Below are 26,378 nucleotides of genomic sequence, written 5' to 3' on the forward strand. Positions count from 1 at the left end.
AACACTTGCATGACTTAGTATGTGTTTTTATTGGATTCTATTAGCAGTGATACAGGAAGTGAGCAAAAGATGAAGGAATTTAAGCTAAAATGTATTATTAACCTTGCTGGAGGAAAAAAATGCTCCCTAAAATAGCTGCAGGTATACTCATAGAGGGTATTTTTGCAGACATGACTCTGAAATGAAACTTCCTCTCGGTGTGACACATCATGATGGAATGTATTCTGTTGATCAATGCTTTGGTGAACAAAAAAAAAAAAAAGACATTGGCTTGGAGAAAATGGCGACAAACCTGGAAGGAGCTAATCACGTCCTCTATCTTTGGTTCTTGGCTCCATGAGTGTATTTTTCCAAAATCACATTACTCGTACCAAAAAAATAAAAATAAAAAAAGCAGTTATACAACAAAAAGTAGTTTCTGGGTCTCTGCATATTACACAACATCAGCCATATATGGTGTGGGAGAGACGACACGACCAAACCACTGAAGCCCACTCATCCAGGTGGGCTGCTATAGATTGAGTGTGTGTGTGGGCTTCACTACCAGCTGGCAAGTATCTATCGATGGGATAAAAACATCCGAAGCAAGTATACGAGGAGCTTTATCCTAAAATGAAAAACTTTGTTACATAAACTTCTTCCTTAATAATTTGTCATGCAGCTCTGTCTCTCTGAAGTACGCTTTTGCTTGTTTGTGTTCAATTCCACAGAAAAAAAAAAGTGAAACATTAAATTCAGTCCAATAAAAAGCCACCTTCTGTTTTTACAGAAATTTCAGGAACATGACTGCTTTTCAAGGGAATTAATGCATGTTTATCATAAAATATTCAGCCACGACATTAACACCACTGACAAGTCAAGTGAAAAACACCAGTCATCTTTTTACAACATTCTGCTGGGAAACCTCGGGTCCTGGCGTTCATGTAGATGTTATTTTGACACGTAACACTGGTCCAAACCAAGGACAGGATAATGCAACAAGAACAGCTCGAGGAATATGACCAAGAGAACAAGGCAAATTCCCCAAATCTCAACTCTGTCAAGCATCTGTAGGATGGAACAAACCCGATCCACGGAGGCCCCACCCCACAGCCCAGAGGACCCACAGGATCGGCCGCCTGGTGCCAGACACCACAGGACACTGTAACGGGTCACTAGACACTGTTCCTAAATCACTCCTGTGAGCTCAGTGTGTTGATCAAAAGCTAGTTTCTGTCATTGAAGCGCATAGTACGCAACATGTGGTGTCAATACACAGAGCTTCACCATGACCATATCACATCAGTTTGAGCAGCACAAGGTTAAATGCAGACCCTGACCTCTGACCAGACAGACCCTGACCTCTCACTTCTTAATTCTTCACAGCAGGAAAAGTCTTAAATCAAGATGGCGAAATCCCAACACTTTAATGTGGAGCATCTGGACACTGGCCAGAAGCTAATTGAACTCCATTGAGCTGTTTAATGCCATAACAGGACACGTCACACTGAAGCAAAACTTCCTTCTCCAACTCGACACTCAATCCTTAACAAAATAACTTCGAGAAACAAAATAAGAAGGCGTTAACCTTTGACATTACAAAACAAAATACTCTAAATGAGAGAATGTCTTTATCTACAGTCTGTACAAAACGTCTTCTTTAGGTTTATTTGATTAATGTTAAATTCATTAAAATAACAAAAAATTGCTGCAGGGCACCAGAAGCCACGTCTTTAAAAAGAAATCACATTCTTGTCTTAAAGGAATGCGGTCCAAGATTTATATATTTTGTTCCTGCCAAGAAGAAATGTTGATCCTCTTGAACTCAAGGCAAATCCCCACCACAGAAGCACACGGAAAGACGGAGGATGCTCCTGCTGAAGTTAAGTTTCCAACAAAAGAAAAACTTTCCTCTCACTCGGAGCACTTGGCAGCACGCTGAGCAGCAGCAGCTTTTATGTTATTTGAAGCTCGGTGTATTCAATCAAGTGAAATGGCCAGTGAAATGCACTTTATCCCGGCTCTAAAATCCAGCCGTAGATATGAAATGAGATAATTCCAGGTGATTCATCTTTTAAAGAAGGATGCTCATAAATACCTGAGCAGTCTGGTGCCTGTTGAGGGATTGAGATACTGCGTGAGCGTCTTATTTCCTTATCCTCTCCGTAGGAATGCTGCCCCTCACTGTGAAAAATTAGGAATCTCTTGATTTGAGGGTCTTACTGAGCCTTGAAGATCAAAATAGGGGCCTGCATGAATCCTATCCTTTAATTTGTTTGGGTTGAGTTATTCACTTTAAGCAGATGTTCACCTCCGAGGGTCTTTTGCTAGCTTTCAAACAGAGATGAAACTGAGGTTGTTTAACTAGTTAGCAAAAATATGCAAAAGACTGAAGACTGTCTTCTGTTAGTGGCCCTCTGAGGAGGACGGACTTTTTATACAGCAAATAAATAATAATAATTTTCAAAAGCAGAGCTTCACAAGGCAGCATGAAATCATCAGGAGTTAAGAGACAGATAAAAACACAGTGTGGCAAATAAAAGCAACAGTGTTAAAAAAAAATAAAATGTAATTGAAAGAAATGAAAGACAGTTTAAAGAAAAGTAAAATCAAACAAAATAATGAAAGATTCTCCTATAAAAGTATGTTTTAAGAAGCTATTTAAAAGATGTCACTGACTGAACCGACCTGATTTCCATAAGGGATATGATGCCATCTCACAGTCATAACCACCTATAGGACGTGACAGCAAAAAGAAATACACTGTCGCTTATTATTTCTTATTTCTTGGGTTTGAAATCCTGAGATAAAAACATTCTAAGAAGTGCAAACCAGTAGAGATTCTGCACTGAAAAACTTACATAAAAACAAGAAGGAGACATACAGAGAAGTGATTAAAATTCACACTTTCTATCCGTTTTAAGAGAATTTTGGGGGTTTTCAATTCTATTCCCTTGCTCATTTCAAATTTTAATCACAACATGAGTCAACCATTTCTCCTCAGAACAGAGAAAATAAATGTCACAGTGACCCTTTTTTTTTAGGCTGAAAAGCAATTTTGGTCTTTGGAATTGTGTCCTGTAAACCCATTAAACACTTTTACTTCCCCCGTTTGCTCTTTGTTTGGTTTTTCTGTGAATTTCTAAGGAGATGGATGCTATTAAGTCTTCTGAATATGCAAGAGGTTGAAGCTGTAATTTTACAGTTTTAGCTGTGAAGAACCTGTTAATGTTCAGTTTTATGATAATTCTGCTTTTATTAGGTACACCATTAATCATAATGAAATACATCTTTTAAAAAAACAGCACTTTTTTTTCTTTTTCTTTTTACATAATTTGTGCAGAATGTGTTTCTCCAGTTCTGCACACCATCACAAGACTGTCTTTATGGAGGGGTTTCATATTACTAGAGGAACAGTGGAGAGTTCATCCTGACAGTAACCACACAAACATGCTGATTTTAAATAAATGATCCTCAGACATCCCAGACTTTTATCACACCATAACATGAAGCCATGAAGCTTCCATGGAGCAACGCAAAGATGTGAATGCAATTTAAGTGTGCATTATGTTTCCAGTGAGCAAATTAAACATCTGCTATTTAAAAGTTGAATCTCTGAAGTGCAGGCCACCTCTGCTAATCCTAATGGCTGGGACTCCAGTCAGATGTATTAAAAAGCTCTTATAGAAGAAGAATCTCAGTTTCAGGAATGTGCTTGTGTCTGAACTCGGCACATTTAATCAGCCACTCCTGGCGAACTGAGCTCACATCCAAAACGAGATTACTTTAAGGAACTCCTGCATTTGACCAAAATAGGAATCTGATTCCCGAGAAACAGGAGAAAGGATTGTATGTGCTTTGTTACCTACTTTTAATCAAGTTGACCTTTCAGGCTTAACCTTTTAAGCTGCCTGCTTGGATATCTTCACACATAAATCATATGTTTAGGGTTAATTACACTGAGACTTGTGGCTCAGGGAGGCTTGATTCTAAATTGTTTAATTTCTTATTCTCCAGTGGTTTTAAAGCATGTTGCCGACACGCAAACAAGGGAATGACAATAACTGGAACAAGGTTACTGTGGTTGTGGCACACAACTTGTAATTGTCCAGTGAAGCGCCCTCCCCCCTGCCAGGAAAAACAAATACAAGGCACCAACGAAGCGCTTCTCCCAAAACGCACAATTCCCCACAGCGTTCTGCAAAGTTGCGTAAAAATGATGCAAAAACATTTCATGCGTTTTCCGAGCAGTCGAGGCTCCCCGTGTTGCGCGTCATGCGCACTTGAGAAGCTTGTGTGTAGGTATGGTTGGTCAGTGTATGGCAAAGCTGTGCGTGGAGGAGAGGAGGCAGGAGGTGACTGCTGCCCCCCTCACTTCTCCACTGAGCCTTCAGGAGAGTGGAGAGAGAGGGACTGCATGGGGACTGTACGGCTGCACGATGAACGCCTCTGTCTGGGCAAAAAACATCAACTCCAACTTGCAAACTCGTAGTTCAGCCATGCGGACATAACCCCGTTTTGGGCAGTTCGTTTGTGTTTAGTTAAGCGCTTTCTTGAGTTGCGGTTACAAGTGATCTGAAGCCTGCTATGGAGGACTTGGTGAGTCAAAATGAGTCTGAGCACTGACAATGTCACAAACTTATGGAAAAATGGTTCCTCGGAACTCGACGGTGCGTCTTCCCAGGTCAACTTCACCAACAGCTCAGGGGGGAACCACACCGAGCCCAGCGAGCTGGACCTCACCCGAGCCATCCCGCTCGGCTTGGTACTGGGGGCTTTCATCGTTTTTGCCATCGCCGGCAACATCCTCGTTATTCTCTCCGTGGTGTGCAACAGGCACCTGCGGACACCGACCAACTACTTCATCATCAACCTGGCCATCGCCGACCTGCTGCTCAGCACCACGGTGCTGCCGGTGTCCGCCACTCTGGAGATCCTAGACTACTGGGTGTTCGGCAGGATCTTCTGTGACATCTGGGCGGCGGTGGACGTGCTGTGCTGCACCGCGTCCATCATGAGCCTGTGCGTAATATCCATCGACCGCTACATCGGAGTGAGCCACCCGCTGCAGTACCCGGGGATCGTGACGGAGAAGCGGGCTCTGCTGGCCATGCTCGGGGTCTGGGTGCTGTCGGTGGTCATCTCCATCGGACCTCTGTTCGGGTGGAAGCAGCCGCCGTCGCCGGACGACACGGAGTGCCCCATCACCGAGGAGCCGTTTTACGCGCTCTTCTCCTCCCTCGGTTCCTTCTACATCCCGCTCGTCGTTATTCTGGCCATGTACTGCCGCGTGTACATCGTCGCCAAACGGACCACTAAGAACCTGGAGGCAGGTGTGATGCGTGAGAGGATGAACTCCAGCGAGCTGACCCTCAGGATCCACAAGGGCTCTCAGGTCAATGAGGACTCCGGCAGTTCGGGCACTGGCAAGGGCCGAGCGCACCAGGCGAGAAGTTCCCTCACCGTGAAACTTCTGAAATTCTCCCGGGAGAAGAAAGCGGCTAAAACTTTAGGAGTTGTAGTCGGCATGTTTACCCTCTGCTGGCTGCCCTTCTTCCTCGCCTTACCCATAGGTAGGTTAAGTGGGTGACTTCATTCAAACACAAATACACCCCTTCCCCCGTTTCCCCTCACAACCCAAATCCAATTTCTTTTTTTTTAAAACTTCATTATATTCAGTTAGTTAATGGGACCTACAGAAAATATATTGCTGCCATTTAAATGCCTGTGATGCCTGTAAGGGCTGCTGGAGAGCTTGTAGTCTAAATCATATATCTGGCACTGCAGAGAGTCTCCTGGGTAGATTTTACTGCCCTGAAAATGCCACCAAACCTTTGAGAAAAACTTTAATATACTGCAGTTGTCTTTATAAATGGTTGGAATAAAAACTAGCACCCATATTTAATTGCAACAATATGGGAAGCAGCAGGAGTGGATCTCATCATGTTATTTCTCTGACCTCAGCATCTGGTCATGTTATTAAGTTAGTTTATATGACAGTTCATCATATAGACGTTTACTGGCATCACTGATGTGATAGTGGCTGGATTCAGGGCTCATAAGTGATTTTAAGGAGGAATTCTTCTATTCAAATTTTATCAGTGTTATCTTTGCTGTGTTGGTTCACCACAACAACAAAAAAAATACACTCTTTCTTTGTGCCAAGTGAAGAGTAGGTGGCCTCCCTCTGCTCTGCTCTGTTATTTCAGGGGCCACCGGAGCCTCCCTGATGAAGCTGACACTGCCAAGCCTTCAACACGCCGCTGTCTAAACAAAATGCAATGGAAATTAAACTATATATTAAGTGATGTGCCCACGCCACAGGCTGTGTGGTGGCAGGATTCAATATTTATTCAGTGGCTGGATGAAAAGGCGCTCTGAACTTTAAGCAGGGTGTATTGTAGATCATCAGCTGAATGAATTTCCGATTGTCGAGGCATTGATCACTCAGGATGCTGCAGGCTTTCACTACACATGTGTGTGTGTTTGTACCAGCATGTGCATGTGTGTGTGTGTATTCTTTTAATTGTGGTCATATTGGAGTGTGTTTATGCCCCCGGCTTGGAGCTGCAGCTCATCACATCCTCACACGGACACACACACATTACAACCTGAGGCAGAATCACTACGCCGCGTCACACAGGAGGGATTATTTCACCTCCAGGCGTTTTCAGTGAGATACCAAAAGTTTATACCCAGTGTAATTTCCCAAGATTTCTGAGAGGCTTCAAAGAGTAGATTTGTAGTTTGGACTTAAGGAAGGGCCTCTTTACGTAACACTACAGAACAAACTGCCAAGAAACCCCCCCCCCTCCCCTTCAAGGGTGCGTTTGTCTTTACAGTGTCTGGTGCTGCATACTGATACGTCGTGACAAAGCACCATCCAGCTTTATTTCATTTTAACTGACCTCAGGGATGCATGGAGGTAAAACAAACAAGTTGTTTTCTGTGGATTCCCCAAAGCGCAGCTACGAATCCGCCACCGTGTCATAGCAGGGCACTGGCACACTATGCCTCCTCAGCTTTCAAAGGGGATTTGTAGGAGGTGTTGTTTTTCAGTTGAAGCTTGTGTCTCTGCTGGCTGGTGTGACTTACATCTGAACCTAAAATACTAGGAGGCTGAGAGGACGGCAGCACCCTCCTTGCGTTGCTCCCCGAGCATTCATTAGTTTCCACCCACGGAGCGGGATTTCCTGTTTCACACTTGTTATTACCCTGCACTTTCCTCGGCCTTCTGTCACTGATATGTAAAGAATGTGGGGGTTCTGCTTGGCTGGTTTGTGTGTGTTTATGTGCACGTATGCAAGTATGTTCATGTGTGTCCTGAGTGATTGTGGCTGCAGATGCTTCTCTCTCTTCAATCACTGCAGATTTCTAAACAATTGCAACCCTACAAAGATGAAAGTGAGGCTGGATGCTGCCAGCATGTCAATCGTAAACTCTGTGCAGCTCCGAGAAACGCGAGGGCCCTCCCCTTCACAGCTGATCTCACCTATCTGATTCTAAATTCTGAAAATACCTTGTTTTTGTTTTTGTACATAAATGGCAAGCAGTCACCTACCATTCCCACGGTTTGAGTCATTCCTTTTCAGGTTCTAAAAGCATCACGTCTCCTTCTACGCCTTTAACTTGGAGCAAAGTAAGGTATACAGACCTCAGGATTATAAACAGTACATCAAGGTTTTTAAGTAAGTGCTTCTCCAGGCCAGTTTTCTTGGGATTAAAAGCAGCCCAAAATGTCCCACACACTCACTGAGCGTCGTCAAAGCCAGCAGAGTTGTCACTCTGGGTGCCATATGTGAACTTAAAGTTATTTTATCATATTACAAATGACACCACAACAACTTCAACACACAGCAATAATCAGCGCAGAAATTCAGAGTCTTCATTTTAAAATACAAATAATGTTTTTTCTTGACACTAATCTCAAACCTCATGTGTTCCCAAGCAAATCTATGCAACATGAAACATATAAACTATCAAAAGGTGTCTGCTCTCAGAGATTTTGACTGTTTTTTTATTCCAAAGCAGCAGGTTTATGAGTGTTTTTAGGCTTTTGTGCACAAAATTAGCTTTCTGTAGCGCTGTAGTAGCCAGATCAATGAGTTGGTTGATATGCACATATCTGACCAAATTGTCAATGGTTGGACAGTCACTGGTGTCATTTTCATAAATAGGAAAGTGCAACATCAACAGTCTTCCAGGTGTGATCCATTATCTTCAGCAGTGGGAGGAGCAACTACTTGTGAGAAACTATTTCACAACTTTGAACTCACCCGACCCAATAGATAGAACATTCACCCAGAGTCGACTCCAGCTTAACAAACATCAAGTCATTTTGCATTTTGTTAAAACAGATGGCCAAAAAGTTGAGTTTCAACTTTGCAAAAAGCAGTTTGTAAATCGCAGCTCAACAACCAGCACAGCAGACCATCTAAAACCAGCAGATAACTTGCTAGCGCTATTTTCCTTAGTAGTACCACTGCTGGGATCTCCAGTTAATAAAGAAAATCATATGAATATCAGCAAGTGCACTTTGGTCTACTCATTTCAGTGTAAAATAAGCATGTTAAAATGATTCAATGTGCAAGAAATGATTAGTTTTTAATGTTTATTTCTGATTCATTTGGGCTAATAAAGCTAGCAAAGAGTTTTAGTTATTCTAGAGACGACCTGTAATTTATTTTTCCCCGCCAACCAATTGATTTGTTAAAGAATAGGTATGATTTCAATCAAACAAGATATTCTTTGGTTGAATACAAAACTAGATTTTAGAAACATTATGGTGCCACTTCTTGATTTGATTCACTTTATTAGACAAAAACAGAAGAAATGGTCATGCGGTTCTTTTATCCATACAAAGTTTAGCATTTGATTCTCAAAAAGTTTCCTATATTACAATATTTATTTAAAAGAAAAGAAAATTTCATGTGTAGCAGTTCACTTGGTTCATATCTAAATATATAAACTATATATTAAGTTAGATAAAATGAATATTGATTGAACTGCATTGCTTGGAAAATGACTGGAAACAACAATGGGTGATAAATTTGGTTAATTGACAAACTTTTTCAGTTCTACATAGAGATAAATTCATAGAAATGTATAAATATTAGGCTTAAAACCTTTTCGTAAAACATGGGGAAATGTTGAGCTTTTTCTTATCTTAGGGATACATTTAAGGGGAACATGATGAACAAGTGGAGGGATTCAGCTACGTTTCAGTGAGCCTTTTCTCTTGTTCTCATCTTCCAACTCAGCCAAAGAGAATTATTCGTCCTCAGTGGGCTTCACACGTTCTTCCATTGCACACATTTTCCCGCAGCTCTTTAACACCCAGCTCAGGCACTAACGTCCTGTGAAGGCCTCACATTTAGCAAGCAGTGTGCCCGAATGTGAGAGAAACCGACTCTTTGAGGTGCTAACTATTGTTTCCTTGTGCATGTATTTTTGGAAGAACTACTGTTGTCTTTGTGTTCAGTGTAAAGCTCGTACATCTTTCTTTTCTTTTTTTTTTTTTTTGTTCCATTGCGCTGGCCAGCCCCTGTGCTCCTAGGATAATTGAAATGGTTTTTGAAGAGGAAAAATAATGAGAGTGCTACGTGTCGGAGCGATGAGGAAGAAAGGAGGTGGCAGAGCAGAGCTGGAGGGGAGAGAGGGCATTAGGGGTGAAGGCGAGGGTCTCTGGGATGTCAAGTCAATTTTCTAAAAATAGCTGCATGTTACGGTTTCATTGAAAGCAAAGTGCGAGGGCAATAACGCTCCTGTCCTTTCGGATCAAGACATATTAATCATATTTATTGGTGTGTAATGAAACAGGATGTATGAGTTTTGGGAGAGCTGATTGCGTGTGCGCTCTACATGGCACGGAATAGGCATCGCTTCTTCCAATTAGTGAGAATAACAGGATGCCTTGTTTTGTTAAGGTGTTCCTGTGTTTCATAGTGAGACGTGTGCGTGGCTGTCCTCAGGAAGGAGGTGCAAACATTTCTCTTAACAGAGGGGGCGAGACCACGGACCACAACCCTCCCACGGTTATATGCCATTGTCTTGCAGCCGAGCCTTTCGCATCCTCTGCAGTTTATACTATAAGCTTTCAACATAAACACTTCAGAAAGGACAAAAATGGACCACGTTCACACAGAACTTAAACACACAAACACGAGCCAAATCTGGCCACTGGAAGGTCCGCAGTGTTTCCGACACTTTTATCCTGAGATTGTGTAGAAAGAAGACACAGAAACATGATAACAGTGTCCCACCTTTAGCTCTCTGTAGGAGCCTGTGGTCTGGGTGTTTACGGACCCTCTCTGGGAGGGAGACACAAACACATACCTGTGTTTGTCTGTGCAGACTTCACTGTTAGAGCCTATTTGAGATACTTCAGATGCAGATTCCCTTTTCTTTTTTCCCCAAAGCAGCCCAACCCCTGACTAGATTTTGGTGTGAGAGAGTTGGTGAGGTGAGCTCTACACCGAGAAAAGGTTCTGTATGTGAAAAAATGGATAATTTGCACTGGCACAAGGTAAAACTGAAAATATCAGTCGAGTGATTAAGGAGTCAGTTGTCCATTAAAAGCCAAGTTTTATACAAAAATGCAAAATACTGATTGAGATTCTGTAGCTTTTTCACCTCATTTTATATGATTGTAAACAAAATAACTTTATGGTTTTGGCTCTAACAAACAAGTGCATGTGGATGGGCTTTTTCGCTGTTGGTAAATGCCTAATTAAGACAATAATTGTTTCTTTACCATAAAATGGAGAGAACATAAACACTGATTGCCTTAGAACAGAGCTCAGAGATATTTGTTGCTGCTTTAGCAAACTGATAAAAAAGAAATTATCAGGACATTTGGGATCTTGATATACCAGCAGCCTCTAATCAAGCACAATTACTTTTTCCTGCACTTAGAACTGAGGAACAAATACAAACATTGGTTATTTAGAGCCGTTGCAATGCAAAGCTCAGCTTGTAGCAAATAGTCACCATGGTCATATAATTATCTTTTGAAACCAGCTACAATGCGGAGAATCAGACTAACAAGCCGAGATGGACGGAGAGCAAAATGAAGGAATGGCCGTGTTTTTATGTCCACCTCGCTCTGCTCTGTATCCCAGTCACACTCATTACTCACACAGTCATGTAATCATATTGAAGTGGCTGTCCAGAAGGGAAAATAGCATGTGAAAATACCAGCCACTAAGAAGAGACCTATTCATCTGCAGTTCAGGAGGCCAAGACACATTCAGACGGCTTTCTCTCTCCCACACACAAACACGACAAACACACACTCAAACGCAGACAGACAGACAGACAGACAGACAGACAGACAGACAGACAGACAGCGCATAGTGCTTGGAGCCACTGAGGTAAATGAAAGTTGAAAGTGACATTTCCTCATATTGTCTAACAGTCACTTCCATCATGATTAACAAATTGACCAGAGCATTGTCTTTGTGTGTGTATTTGCGTGTATATGTGCTCCTGAATGCAAAAATAGACCTGCGCACGCATTGTATTTTTTTTGCAGCATCAAACTGTGTTTTTGTGCAGCTAAGAAAGTGGACGCCGCTCCCTTGATTCTGCATCATTCCACCCCCTCGAATACACAACATATTATGTACCTTGTAACGCTTAAAGTAGTTGTCAAAGCTGTTGATCTGATATTCATGAAAAAGAAAAGTGACATGCCTCTGTCTGCCTGTCATATCCTACCAGAGCTAATTTCACACTTGAAAGCCTGAGATCATAGTGCATCGACAGCCTCTCCAGGAATGCGATATTAATTTAAGAGCGTGGGTCGGTGTAAAGAAACACAGTTTTACTCACATCTGCCTACACGCAAAAAAAAAAAAAACATACAGCGTCTCTCTTTGTGCTTATTAATTCGCCGTTTTTGTCCTCAGGCTTCCCTCGCTCACCTCATTAGGTTGTAAGATATTATCACACAGTTTAAGCTCTGCCACAGCAGGACGACAAACACCACAAGAATGGATTCATGCATTTTAGCCCAAATCCAACTCATTATCAAACATGCTTCAGAATCTTTTAAATTTTGTTGTTTCCATCATCAGAATTGTCTCTAATTTCAACACACCTTCAGCCATGTACCTGTGTAAATAATCTGCACCGACACAAAACAAAAGAGAAAGCCCGTGTTGTAACCTGCATAACCTCTCCTGGAATACGCTGCCAGTTTTTTTCAGCTAAAATGTCTCCTTTTTTTTTCCCTCTCTCCAAACAGCACATCTCTCCCACAGCATATTGATCTAAAAGGGGATTCAGGGTCATCCCACTCTCTCTGCGTACTTGTGCAAGCGCCCTAAATGAACTGCGGAGTGGCTGCATTGTTGTTGTTGTTTTTTTTTAAAAAGGAAGCACATTATGTGTTTGCGGAGGCCTTGCTAAAATACAAGGTCTTTCTTTATTGATAGATAAGATTTAGAATCGACTATTCTCGAGTTGAGTCTGGCAAAAGTCTGACAGTAAACCCTGGTGTTGCTCCTGATCAATGCTGCCACCTACTGGGAACTCATAGAAGATAAATCTGTATCAGGAGAAAGGATCTTATCTACTGATATATGATTACCTGGGTATAGTGTAGTTCACGTTAAACAGCATCTGTCAGTCAATTATCACTGATATTTATCAAGTCACTGACGGCCAACAACTCACTTTTTAGAGCCACAATAAATCCAGGCCTCCTTAAATTTGGCATTCAAGTATTAGAATTGACATCGGGACCAAAAAACGGCATCGGCTCACCCCTATTTATGACTTATTTTCCTTCTTTTACAGCTTTAAAGTTGAAGGGAAAAAAACATCTATCTCTCTTCAAATACACAAACAAGACTGCCCATGTTTGTTACACACACATTCTATCAAATGGAATGATGCCATGCACCATTTTACACAGTTTCCTGACACGTTTGGCATTTCGACTACAATTTGATGTTGTGTATATTTGAGCCACGCGTGTTTAAAGATTGGTAAACTAATTTTGGTAAATACTCTGTAGACCCACTTTCATGACTGTGTATTAGGTATGGAGGTGGAGCCATGGGGCGAATATTAGCGTAGCTTAGCATGAAATCTGAAAACAGGAGGAAGTAGAATCAGGAATCTCTGCTGGTTTCCTGGCAGATAAATAAATAATAAAATAAAAGAACTGTTAAAACATGCAGCTCTCCCTAAAAATCACAAGTTCTCTGATTAAACAAATGAGATTCAGCATGTTTAGTAATGGGCTTTGGAAGTACTAGTAGGTGCGTATAATCAGCTCTGAATTCACCTTTAACAGTTGATTTAGGAGTTGATTTTCTTCTCCTGTTTGTGATTAAGAAGTGAACAAGTTTGTTTCTCCAAGTGAAGTATATTTATTTTATTTTATTTTTTTAAATCTTGGATTCAAATCTTCAGTGTATCTCTGACGAGTTACGTGTATTTCTCTATTAACTACAACACAAGCAACCATCTAACTTTAAAAGAAAAAATATTAATAGATTAATATTTAGTATTATTTTGAGTTTAACAAAGAATCTGTTTTGTGCGACTGTGGTTTGATGGTGCTTGTGCAGGCAACGTAATCAACAACCCAACAACTGATTTTGATTGAATTCATGTTAAATTGGGGTCCCAGTTTTCCAAGTGAGCACACATCAATTCGTGGAAAAGCACAGAGAAAACAGTCAAGACACAAGTGTTTCATAACAAATCATTACAATGCCATCAAAACCCAGTTTCCGGGGTCTGTATCAAGTAATGCTGAGATTTCTGTGCAGATCTACTGGCCACTAGAGTGGATGTATTATTTACATGCATCTGTTCTGCTTTCCTCAGGGTCTTTTAATGTGAACCTGCGCCCACCAGATCTTCTCTTCAAGGTAATCTTCTGGCTTGGCTACTTCAACAGCTGCCTGAACCCCATCATCTACCCCTGCTACAACCGTGAGTTCAAGCTGGCCTTCATCCGCATCCTAAAGTGCCAGTGTCACCAGCGTAAACGTCCCGGCTGGAGAGCCTACAACTACCGCTCCTCTAACTTCGGCTCCTCAGTGAACTCGCGCAAAAGCTCCACGGATCACACTTCCAGCTGCTTGAACGGAAGCCAGCGCACCCTGCCGTCCTCGGCCAGTCCGAGCCCCAGCTACCTGACCAAGGGTCTGCCACCCTGTCCGGAGGGGGAGACGTTATACATCTGGGGAGCCACCACCCCGACTCCCTCCACACCAAACCTGCTGCCCGGCAGCCCTGCAGACTGCCAGCAGGTAGCACTGAGGGGAGGGAAAGCAGTTGAGGAGACCACTGGGGGAGTTTTTTCTTTCTCCTTCGGGAGGAATAAAGACAAGGGAGGGGTCAACAAAGACAGCATGGTGCCTGATGACAAAGTGTGACTGCGGTGTCTTGCTAAGCTGTGACTTACTGGTTCAGGATTACAGTCACAAACATAGTGTGGACGCAGGATTTCACAGGTCTCACTGTACATGGTCCCATGATCATTCGTCAGTCAGTGGACTCATTGTCAGTCGTGCTCAGTGTGAGGTGAAGTATGTTGACTATGCTGCTGTATCACGGATATTTTGTTCTACTTTACTGTATCGGTGATTGACATAGACAGGAAGGTTTTCTTCCAATGGACTGTAGTGGGTTTGAGACAGTTAATCAAAATCGCTGTTTGCCGCCTTCCTCGGACTGGAAAGAAACCTGTGCATGCATTTTGATTTAATTAAAGTCAAACGTGAAGGAAAAGGGCCTCATTTCAATCCCCATCCAACACACTCTTTCCTTCACCCTTTTCAGTTAAAAAAAAAATAAAAAACTTCACGTCCGCCTTGTAAAAAGCCTGAACGTGACAAAGGACCTCGTGTAAAAAAAAAAAAAAAGTGTGATATGACAAATGATCACCTTTCTGTTGCAGTCACTTGATATCTTCATGGTATATTGTGAAAATAAAGTATAACCTGTTTTATCTGCTGTGCGCACAATCATCAGATATCATCTTGTTTGTATGTTTGTAGAAATGTGATCGAGAAATAAAATTAGAACATTGTTCAAATGCTGCTTGAAGGCAAAATTTTAATCTCTGTTTCCCATTTGAAAAGAATTTGTACGATTATGCTTTATCATACAGGTCAACCTCAATGTTATTACTGAATTAGCAGCAATGGATGGTATTTGCTGTGTCCTGAGTGAAGAAATGGGCAGGGTTTAGTATCTGAGGTAAAGAGCAGATGCTTGTTTGGTATTTAGAGGAAGATTTCCAGTGGGCAGATACAAAAACAAGAGTTTATTGATTGTATAGATGTGTACCTATGATCCCAGCCTAATTATACGACCGCTAACGGTATATACCTGTTCTGTTACCTCATGGCTCACTGATTCCTGGTGTGTGCTACTAAATCATTTACTCCTGCTGGGCTTTGTTTTGACAGTGACTCAATACTGGACATAAGCAGACACATGAACAGACCGATACGAGAGAGTCTGCTGAGCATCACAGGACATGTGGCGAAGAAACAGACAGGTTTCAATTAAACAGTGAGACATGATCACATTCCAGATTCCCACTAATGTCTTTGTGGTTTCCTGCCAGTGACAGACTTTCTGGTTACACTGCTGCTGATGCCTTTTTAGACACAGGACCAACACACACTAGTGGCGTACTTATGGCTTATAGCTTGTGAAAATCAGATATCCAGTATCTCCTATTATGAGAATATTTCCAAAGATCAATCAGAAAAACAATACATAAATGTCTAACTTCTGAAAAGTATGTTCACTGACACACTTAATACTTGCTTGGGGCTCCTTTACCACAAATTAGTGCATGGAGGCAACCAACCTGTGGCCCTGCTGAGGTGTTTTGGAAGCAAAGGTTGACTTGATAGCAGCCTCCGGCTCGTCTGTATTTTGTGGTCTACGTTTTGACAGAGGTTCAGGTCAGGTGAGTTGGCCAATCAAGCACAGTAATACCATGGTCAAACCACTTTGCAGTAGTTTTTGTGGCCAGGTGCTAAGACCTGCTGAGAAACGATTCAGCATCTTCACAAAGCTTGTCAGATGGGGGCATGAAGGGCTCTAATATCCCCTGAAATATGGTGCACGACTTGATAAAACACAGTGGACCAACACCAGCAGATGACACAAGACCTGAAATCATCACAGAGTGAAGAAACTTCAGACTGGACTTCAAGCTCTTCTCCAGACTCTGGGATCTAGATTTCCAAATGAAATTCAATATTTACTTTCATCTGAGAGGACTTCGGACCACTGTGCAACCGTTCAGGTTTTCTTTTTAGTCCAGGTAAGATAGTGTGACGTCGTCTCTGATTTAGGAGTGTCTCCGTATTAGGAATGTGAAAGTTTTAACTTCTTTCCTGAAAACGTCTGTGTTTGGTAGCTCTTGATGCACTGACACCAGCCTAAGCTTGTGAAGCTCTGCCAAGATCATCTTCTGGGCAACTTTTAAGTCAGGAGTCATCCCCATGATTGTAGTTGTTTGTATTGAACTTGGCCACAGAGATACACAGTATTTACTGTTTGAATAGTAGTTTACTGAAAATTAAACATTCTAATATTTAGAGATTCCTTTAAAAAAGATTAAAAAAATAGCTGTTGGCCATAATTCTTAAAATCAAAGCAGAAAAATGCTTTTCACTTTAATTAACTGATGGAAAATATTACACTTTTTCACAATATTCTAATGTACTTTAAATTAAAACGAAATACACAAAATACAAATACAAAAAATAAACTGAGTTTACATGTCTAATGTAAAATAGCTGTAACTGCAAATAAACATAACATTTTCTTTGGGGGGGACATTTGAGTACATACGTGATACATAAACAGACTTAAAATACATTCACAAAGTTAGCATAATTCCAAAAAAGCTCTTTTTTTTTTATAGATGAAACTGTTAACTTCAAATTAAATACTATATATATATTTCTAAATTTAGATTAAATCAATACAATTTTACATAGATGTGTTTGTTAAAAAATCTTGTATAATTACACAAGATTTCTTTACAAAACGCTAAAAAATATTGAATTAATGTGCTTTTATCAGTGTGAATTATCTATAAATTTGAGCATTTACAAAAATTCTGTTATTTCACAGTATGAGAGGTTGATAGATGGTGTTTACTTGAGTTCAGGCTCCACTACAGTCTTAACATTTTATCTGGGCTTTGTAAAAAAAATAAAATAAAATAAAAAATACTGCATATTGCTTTTTTTTTTTTTAGTTTACCTTACACTTAACATTAAAAAGCCAACCAATATGCATGCTCTCTTGTTAAATAAAGGTTAGAAAATGTGTTTTAATAATCAAAAAAAATGCTGTTGTTTTTATGAGACAGCTATTTTGTGTTATTTTTGCTGCAGTTTTTTTTAATGTTTTGTTCTGTTTTTTGTTTTTTTTGCGGTGTAATAATGTGCCACCCCCCGCGGTGCACTGTCAAAATGTCTCCCAGATGTGTGGCCATGCAGCTGCTGCTCTGCTGGATTCTGTCTGTGGTCATCTCCCTCTCTTCAGGATGTACAATCAGTGGCCTCCTGCTGTGTTGAGCAGCAGCAGCAGCACGATACTCAGACTTATGTTTCATGTCCCTTATGGCCCTGCAAGCTCTGCTGTCTGCTCCTTCAATCGCATTGATGTCATGCTGCTTGCCTATGGGAACGTTTTCATGGCTGTCTGGGGGCGAGAGAGATGCAACCATGCAATCGAGCAGCTCGTCCTGCAGCTTCAGATGAATCTGAGCCCAAAGAGGACCGACTGCGGGCCTCAAATGGAGAGGCGCTGTCTGAAGGAAGGCTGGGTTTCATTACAGTGGTCTTCCTGTTTTGCTGGCTCTCTTTCTTCTGTGTGAAAATGGTGTGTCCTCTGAGGGCCTACAGCATCATGCCGGTCTCTGCCGGTACCTCTTGTCAGAACTCAGCCCTCGAGTCCCTCAGCAAAAACTTCAGTTGTATATTTAAAAGCATGTTCGACTGTAGAATTCTCTATGAGCAACTCAGAGCAGATCTGGATTTAATCACACTTTGGTAGGCAAAAACACAAAAAAGCTTACCTTGATTTCAAAATGATCATTGTGTATTGGCCCTTTTGTTTTTCTTGGGAGGGAGGACTTTCTTGTTTTGCTTTCATTATAGGGAACCAATACCTAGCTGACTTCTTAGTTAGAGAGGTATGTTTTTTTTTGTTTTTTGTTTTTAAATGATCAAGATCAGTGCAGCAGAGGTCAAGATACCCTGACGTTTAGTCTGTAGCTTTGGTTAAACTCTAAAAAGCTAATTTATAGTCTCATTTCTAGGCAGAGATAACCTGACAACATGACCGGGATAATATTTCGAGACTGTAGTGGAGGCTAAACACACCATCAACCTCTTAAAATTCTAAAATAGCATTTACACAGACCTTACACCGTATAGTGCCCTAAAAGTGAGATTAGTCTTCATCAGTTTCATCTGCAAAAACCTAGAATATCACATGCTTTTTGTTTTTTTACACTGCAATGTTGCATCACAATGTCTGGCCAGTGAATCCCAATAACACTGAGCTACATCCATCCACCGCTCACTCGTGCTGTGCAGGGATTTGTGCTGCAGCCAGGAGGCAGGAATCAGAGTTTAGTGGACATATAAGATGCTAATCAAAAATATTTCTGTGTCGAATGAAAGGCTGGAAAGTAGGTTAGTTATGAGCCCTTACGCGAGTCTTTCTGCTTTGTTGTTAATAGTTTAAGTTAAGTGAAACACAGCTCGTAGTCTGCAACCAGACAGCATTCATTTGTTGATATACGACTAGTGTTTGACACTATGTTAAGCTTCAGCACATCTCAGGACACTAGACCTTCGAAACAGAGTCGTCATATCGAAGACGGGCGAGGAAGAAACTCTGGATGCAAGAGTAGAAACAGAATGATGGAAAAAGTGAAGAAGGTGCAGATCATTCAGGAGTTAAAGGAGGAACATGGAGGAGGAACTGATTCAGAAGCAGCCCAGGTGATAGATGTGTGGGCTACAAACTCTGCTGAGACATAAAACGAATACAAAAACACAAACTTAATATATAGCCTTCTTATGCTGTATATAAACGAGCAAAGTTTGTAAACGCAGCAGTAAAATGTAGTTGTAGCTGCTAAATGCAAAATACTGATTTCTCCTCTACAAGTCAATCTGTTTGCTTTGTGTGAGGTTTAAATAAATGAACAATATGAAAGAAGAGAGAAGCCATCATTCTGAAAAAGGGATATTCAACTCTATTTTGCCTGGAGGCCACTTTTGTAAAAGCACGCACAGCCAGAGGCCAGTTAGCAAACAAACAATGATATTTATCCGATCTAATGAATAAATGAATTCTTTCTTTGAAATGATTGGTTTTCAAGTCAGCTGAGAAACAGCTACGGGAAATTACTGAACACTTACTGTATAAACAAACATTTAAAAAAATCCCTGTGTGAATCAGTTTATTTTCATATTGAATTAGAAAATAGTCTGCAGGCCAGTCGGCACCAGATCAGTGAAGTTGAGTGGCTGCTGTGAACCATGTCCACACAGAATAGCATCCACTTTAGAAGCACAAACAACTACAGACATTCGAAAAACAATAGATGGTCAAAATCACCTTGACGTATTTATCACTCTAAAGTCTGTTCACGAAGATTTATCTGGGCAGAGAGACTGAACAATTAGCCTGACTCTGTCCAACAGTAACATCCATCTCCTGCCAGCACCTATACATCACTAATGAACACGTGAAAAGCACCAGAACTCATCATAAGCGAATAGTCCTTAAGGACAAGAGTGTTGTAAATATGTCCATAAACGTCAGGCAATAATCTTTGAGAGGAATTGAGAACATATTTTTTTAACCAGTTTTACTATTGTAGTTTCATTTCCTCGAACATTTCAATGATCAAATGGTCAGAAATAACAGGAAAATGCATGAATTGACATTTCTGTCAAATAAGGGGACACAGACTCGTTGTCTTTACTGCACATGGACGCAGTTGACCTTTAAAGGCCCATTCTGAGCCAGAAAAACTATGTCAAGGCCCAGATTGGAATCCGGCCCGATTCTGGATCAGAAGTAGTTTTCTTATACTGTATTATTGCTTTATTGTTGCTTTAAATTCTATAATTTGTAAAGTATTAAAAGATTTGTGTGTGTGTGTGTGTGTGTGTTTGTTGAATCGTGCATGTTTGTCAACACCCCATGTGACTAATAATAATTCCAAGATTCTGATCTGGGCCAGCAAGTCAAATACCAATGTGGGCCGGCCAAGATCAGAATTCTAATCTGGGCCAGGTTGGTGCCAAGATTCTGATCTGGGCTGGACAGGATCAGAATTCCAATCTAGGAATTCGTAGGAAAAAAATGAAGATTCCATTCCAGGTTGGCCTAGAATAGAATTCTGATATGGGCCGGCCCAATCTTGACTCAGGACAGATTCCAATCTGGGCCTTGACACCGTAGATATATATGATAAAGGCTAGATGTCTCGTCCGCGCTGTCAGCCAGTGGAATCGCACGGCCACACTGGCAGCCATCTTGATTCGGTCCGCTCGCTTACCCATAACATTGTGTTGTAGTGCTGCATGTACTTTTTAAATAACCATGACCTGCTCAGTTTTCTACCACAGTTTGGTTTGTTATAAACGTCAGAGGTGTAGCTATAACACTGCACTTATGGATAATTATGTTACACTCTCACAGCCAGAAACAATTTGAATTATTGTTTTTATTTTATTTGTATTTTTGTAATTTGAATTGTAGCCACTTAATAACGTTTGTAGGAAACCAAACCGTAGGAAACTGAGAGTATTTCCGTTTGTGCAGATCACTCACCTTCCTTCACGTACCACAGGTTCCACCAGAGAGCTGCCCCGAATCAAGACATCTAGCCTGTATTATACATATCTATGCTTGACACACACACACACACACACACACACACACACACACACACATATATATATCAGTTCAATTCTATTTGTATAGCGCAGTTTACAACATATGTCATCACATAAGTGGTAAGGTATAGACCTTACAAATGTATTTTAGTGTGCTCAAGTCGTTACTCTTTCACTGGATGTGTTAAATGTGGAACATGCTGTTATCTGATTAGTTTCCACGGTGCACTTAGGGAGACAGACTTTTCTCCGGAAACTGTCTTTTCATCCACTTTCTGCGAGCAAGAGTGGAATGAATAAAGGAGGTCAGAAGGTAAACAAGAGTTACAGGTAGCAGAGTAGCAGATAAATAAGAGCTCCATATTTTCACAGGCATTTATTCAATTTCTCTCACAGATTCCACCTGAAAGGAAAAGGTCTAGACCTCAACTAATCTACCTTTTTCTTATCTCACAGCTCTATTCAGACACTTCCCACATTTCTCCTTCACTATTCACACATTCCGTTTGACATCAAATGATGAGGCAGCCACCGCTGTGCGAGGTGAGAGACCCTCTGGTCAGGAAGCAGCATCGAGCTGGCAAGAAGTCCTGAATAACTTCAGAATAAATCAGCGTTTCTGTTAATCTGCAAGATTTTATTTTATTTTTTACATTTTAGTCTCAGATGGCATGTCAAAAAAATCAAGCAAAATGTGAACATTTGGATTGTTTTTTTCATTGTTTTCTGACAGTATACAGAGCAAACAATCTTTGTCAATCAAGCTCTGACAAATTGCTCAAATGCCAATTGTTCAGCCATAATTGTAGCCCACAGTTATGTTCATTGTGTGCAGGGTTAGGGTGGTAAAGATGTTTTTGAAGGTTGTTTTGGTCTCTTTTTTTTAATTTATTTATTTTATTGCAGTTCTTCAGACAGCTCACAACAGGAAATATAAAGTGCTTTAACTGCGGCTGCTAACTTCAGCGCAAGAAAGTTATTTCGTCACATGAAGCCCTGAAGCACAAAGATTTCCAACAGTTGAAAAGACCTACATGACTTCTATTTAAAGGATATTAGAAACATGAGCCCTATACTATGTTCTGAGCATTTCACTGCACTACACATGCTCAAACTTGCAGACCAAGTGTCGTTCACATCGCAGAGGTGCTGGAAAAACCGCATGCCGACAGGAGCAGAGACATACTTTATTTTTTTTAGCGCTAAAACAATGTGACAATTATGTCTTGGAAAAACACCACCAGCATTTTTTCACAGTCATGTGGGGATGACACATGGGAGCAAAGAAAGAGGAGAGTATCTGCAAACAGGCCACTCCTTTCTTGACTCATAAATTCCTTCCTTATTTCTTTGCTTCTTCTTCAGCATCATGGCGTTCGCTGGAAAATACGAGCTCGAGAGTCAAGAGAACTACGAGGAGTTTCTGGAAGTGATCGGTAAGTCATTGATGCTTCAGCTGCAGCATGTGGGTTCATATGAGTCACATGTCATTGAAACTTTGCTGATTTTTTGGGGGGAACTTTTGTCACAGGGCTTCTCAGCGCCAAGACCGACCACAAAGTGGTAACAGAGGTGGCCCAGGATGGAAACGACTTCACCTGGACACAAACCATCCCCAACTGGACCTGGTCGAACAAGTTCACTGTTGGTCAGGAGTGTGAGCTGGCGACAATGACGGGCGCCAAGTTCAAGGTGGGTTCATGAGAAGGAAATGAGAAATTACTAGAAAATCTGACCCAGTGTTGCAACTAAGCTGTCTGTGACCTTTTGTCCTTGTGCCCTACAGGCGCCTGTAACTATGGAAGGTGGAAAGATTACAATACAGTTTCCTCAGTACCATTTTACAGCAGAGATCATTGATGACAAGCTAGTCATGGTAAGAGAAGCAACCATTTATTTACTTGGGATTGCATGTCAATTTTTTGTGACATAATAACAAGCTGAACTGATATGAGGGAACAAAATCTGTTTGAACAATCTGAAAAATGACACTTTCTAGCTATTGAATGACCACATTTTATCAGGTTTTGTTAAAAAAAGAAAAAAAGAAGTGCAGCAACATTTACAATTATGGGTTAAAAAAAATAAATAAAATGTGACTTTCACAGTGTACTAATGCTTACTCATAACTTTAATGACCTCAATATAAGTTCCAGTTTCTGAAATTGTGTTCCCACATCATGTTCACTTCTCTTTTTCCCACACCGTGCTGTGCAGACTTGTGTAACTCCAGGAGAGAAGGGTGTGACTTTTAAAAGAATCAACAAGAGGATCTAATGCTGCGAGACTCAACATGCTTCAGAGGAAAAGAGGCTGCGGAAGGTAAATCATGAAAAGAGTTTGCTCCGGCTACTGTGAGGAGCACGTGGAACAGCTCTTGGCCTCACAGGACTGAAATTTGTTAATTTAACTTCACAGAAGTGGCGAAACTACATCATGTCATGTATTTTCACATTGATGAAACAGTTCTAACAGTGTTAATGTGTGATCCAATTAAAAAGAAGTTTAAATGGAGCTTGTTGTCTAAGTCATGATAAGGTTTTCTTTTACTTTTAACGCATTGATCTTGTCATAATAGTTCTTGAGACAAATGAAAGAATCTTCCCGGGATTTTACATGACATCCTTCAAACATTTTTTTTTAATCTTAAGTAAAACGTACAGTTTTTATGTGTAAATGGTCGTTCCACAGAGGAATGTACAGTTAGGTACCTGCTTATGTGTTCAAGGATTCAAGGAGCTTATATTGTCATGCCAGCTCACATTTACATGTTTGTTAAACGAAAATCGGTACTCAGGTCCCGGTTTTTAAAAAGCCTAATAAATAATAAGTACAAGGTAAAACAAGAGCAGCATGTAAGCAAAGATACAAGCAAGGTAAAAACACAAGCAAATAAGTGTACTATAGTAAAAAATGAGTGTGCTACAGTAAAATGTAAACATTAAATAGGAAAGTCGAAATTAGCGGTGAAACACTAAATATTTGTGTATTGAAAAAATGGCGGCCGCTAAAGTATCTAAATACGGTTTAGTACCGGGAGCTCGAGAAGCCGCTGCACCACTGCGCGCCGCCATCTTATTTTTAATATGTTGTATATGAGATTTACCAATATGCTAACACTGTATTCAGAATTTTTTATTTTTTTTATCAACATCAGAGAAAAATGCTAAAAATTAGTTTCATGTGCTAAAAGTTGAAGTCATACTGATGTTAAAAAAAAATTCAATTAAAAAAAAAAGTCCTTCAAAAGTGCTTCATTCTGCAGGGCCTTTAATTATGCCCAAGACACAGCAACACTTATTCATAAATAGTTCTTCTATTCTAACACTGAGAGCACACGGCCTCAAGGGTGTTACTGTTGATCTGTTCTGTGGTTCAAGCCTGCAGCTGCTAGCAGGACTTTACATTCATTATCATTACATTTTCCTCTAAAGCAGCATCTTGTGAAAGGTTTCCTCATCTACATCTAAATGAAAACAAAAGGCCAAGCACCTATTTACACACCATCATCATTCACAGGGGGTCTCAGAGAAGTAAATGAAATAAACACATATCTGCAAACGTGTCATGCAACATCTGTGACCTAAAACTAGTAAATACATGCACAGACCTTTACAGATGAATGCTAAATTCTTCTCTAAAATGATTTATTGTTGACTCATTCATCTCTTTCAGCAGTTCATTATGTGTTCTTATTAACCATCTTGTATTCATAGTAACTGCAAACACATGCATCACTTCATCAGTGTAAAGACGACCATGCAGGCCTCCATGAGCTTCAAACCGCCTCAGCAAATGAACTAAATCGAGAGTTGACGCACATCTTATGGTTGAACTGCAGCAGAAAAAAAGTCAGAAACAGTATACTGAGTTCATGGTTTAATATGTTAGAGAATGACATGCAGCAACGTTTCTCTTTTACCAAGTTTGAAAAGAAATCCAACTTGTGTTTGACCAGCTGACTGGCTGGTTGGTACAGATGTGCACATGTGGAGGTCATTACAATCTTCTTGACTAACTTTGCAAAGCCGCATATTTTCCTAAACTATACCTTCAAGAGTGATGATTCTGTTTATGCAGATGCAAAATCATGAAAAATCCTGATCTTATAAATCAAAAATGAAATACACAAAAGACCCAAAGGCATTTGTTCATTTCAACAGATCACCATCATGAGAATTTTGAAAGTCTGTATAGATAATAGTCTGTAAATGTAATCATTTGTGTTTAGTGTGTAAAGAGACGAGCAGGAGTCTAATATGACTTCAGATTATAATGTGATTTTTATCTTTTCTAGCATTAGAAACAGACATTTTTTGTTCTCTTATTTTCACACTTTTAAAAACTTTATTTTTACAACCCAAAGCTTTCCTCTAAAGATTTTTCCAAAAAAATAAAAAATAAAAATCCCATTAATTATTGCACCTTTTCTCCAAATGCAAATAAGAGAACTTCATTGAGTAGTGACCCAACTAATGAGGCTGATATCCAACCCAAAGAGTAAGCAAAGGTGTCGGCACAGAGTGGTGACAGTCTGTATGATCTGATGTGGGAGAAGTTCTGTGCCATCTGCGATTTTACGTGTGAAGTTTCCTCTTCTTCAATAAAAGCCTGCACATGTCTTCCCGCTGTCATGATGTCTGTGTACCCGTTGTACCGACCCAGGCTGCCATTCAAAGACCAAATGCTGCGATGAAAAGGAAAGCAGACTCTCACAGCTCAGCGCAGAGAGAAGCAGTCACTCTATCATAGTAACAAGCATCCATGCTGCCAGACACCACTCTGCCGCTGTAGGTCTTTTTGTCATCTGCTGACCCTGAAGACACCAGATGTGTCTCCACAAAGCTACATGTCCACCAAAACCTTCGACCCTTAATCTCAACTTGCAAAAACATTTCAAATCTATAAGCACCAGTGTACCAGTCTGAACGGTCACAACTCCAGCTACAGTTGAAATACACGTCACAGATGAACTCGTGGTTTTGTCGTCACATCAACAGAAAGCTTGAAACACCTGATCTTGTAGTTTCTCTAATATTCAAAAGGAGTTAGATGCCTGACACAGGGGGGTGAACATATTCCCCAAAACAAATGAGAAAGGTAGCTTGGATAGCGCCAACCAGGACAGAAGAGAAACATTGCCATCAGTTCAAATTCAATACTTAAATCAGGTTAAATACAACTTAAATCATAATCAACCACAAGAACAGCTCATACACACAGGCCCGTTAACTCAGCAGAATACAAATTCAAGCTCAGAAACAGAACAAAATGTAGTTCAGCATCCTTGAGAGGAAAACAAATACTTCCAAATAGCGTCAGTACCAGAAATGATCAGTTCAGCTCAGCTTTAGGAGGCGTGGGTGAGTTTATGTGAGGTATGGAAGAGTTGGTGAAGAGCTAAGGAGGGTAATAGAGGCTTGTATGAAGGGAAATGCTCCCTTAAACTGAGGCAACAGAAAATAGGAGAAACCTGGA

The 26,378-nt window shown here is 40.6% G+C and overlaps 2 protein-coding genes across 2 annotated transcripts; both read left to right on the top strand.

The window, feature by feature from the left end:
* The first annotated feature begins 4,223 nt into the window (after positions 1–4,223).
* On the top strand, positions 4,224–15,037 carry LOC103359211 (alpha-1A adrenergic receptor). Its single transcript, XM_008284445.1, has 2 exons — positions 4,224–5,552; positions 13,822–15,037. The coding sequence occupies exons 1-2, from the start codon at positions 4,589–4,591 to the stop codon at positions 14,373–14,375; spliced, it is 1,518 nt and encodes a 505-aa protein (XP_008282667.1). The 5' UTR covers positions 4,224–4,588; the 3' UTR covers positions 14,376–15,037.
* Positions 15,038–22,223: 7,186 nt separating this feature from the next.
* LOC103359212 (gastrotropin) lies at positions 22,224–23,414 on the top strand. Its single transcript, XM_008284446.1, has 4 exons — positions 22,224–22,336; positions 22,432–22,592; positions 22,687–22,776; positions 23,118–23,414. Exons 1-4 carry the CDS (start codon positions 22,270–22,272, stop codon positions 23,175–23,177), a joined length of 378 nt encoding a protein of 125 aa, XP_008282668.1. The 5' UTR covers positions 22,224–22,269; the 3' UTR covers positions 23,178–23,414.
* The last annotated feature ends 2,964 nt before the right edge of the window (positions 23,415–26,378 follow it).

Source organism: Stegastes partitus, unplaced genomic scaffold (genome assembly GCF_000690725.1).
Source record: "Stegastes partitus isolate 25-593 unplaced genomic scaffold, Stegastes_partitus-1.0.2 Scaffold359, whole genome shotgun sequence".
Classification (NCBI taxonomy): domain Eukaryota; kingdom Metazoa; phylum Chordata; class Actinopteri; family Pomacentridae; genus Stegastes; species Stegastes partitus.

Excerpts from the sequence above, each read along its gene's own strand:
- LOC103359212 (XM_008284446.1), top strand. The coding sequence starts at position 22,270 with ATGGCGTTCGCTGGAAAATACGAGCTCGAGAGTCAAGAGAACTACGAG. Across the intron at positions 22,337-22,431 it reads GGAGTTTCTGGAAGTGATCG|GGCTTCTCAGCGCCAAGACC; the intron begins GTAAGTCATTGA and ends CTTTTGTCACAG. Across the intron at positions 22,593-22,686 it reads TGACGGGCGCCAAGTTCAAG|GCGCCTGTAACTATGGAAGG; the intron begins GTGGGTTCATGA and ends TGTGCCCTACAG.
- LOC103359211 (XM_008284445.1), top strand. The coding sequence starts at position 4,589 with ATGAGTCTGAGCACTGACAATGTCACAAACTTATGGAAAAATGGTTCC. Across the intron at positions 5,553-13,821 it reads CTTCCTCGCCTTACCCATAG|GGTCTTTTAATGTGAACCTG; the intron begins GTAGGTTAAGTG and ends TGCTTTCCTCAG.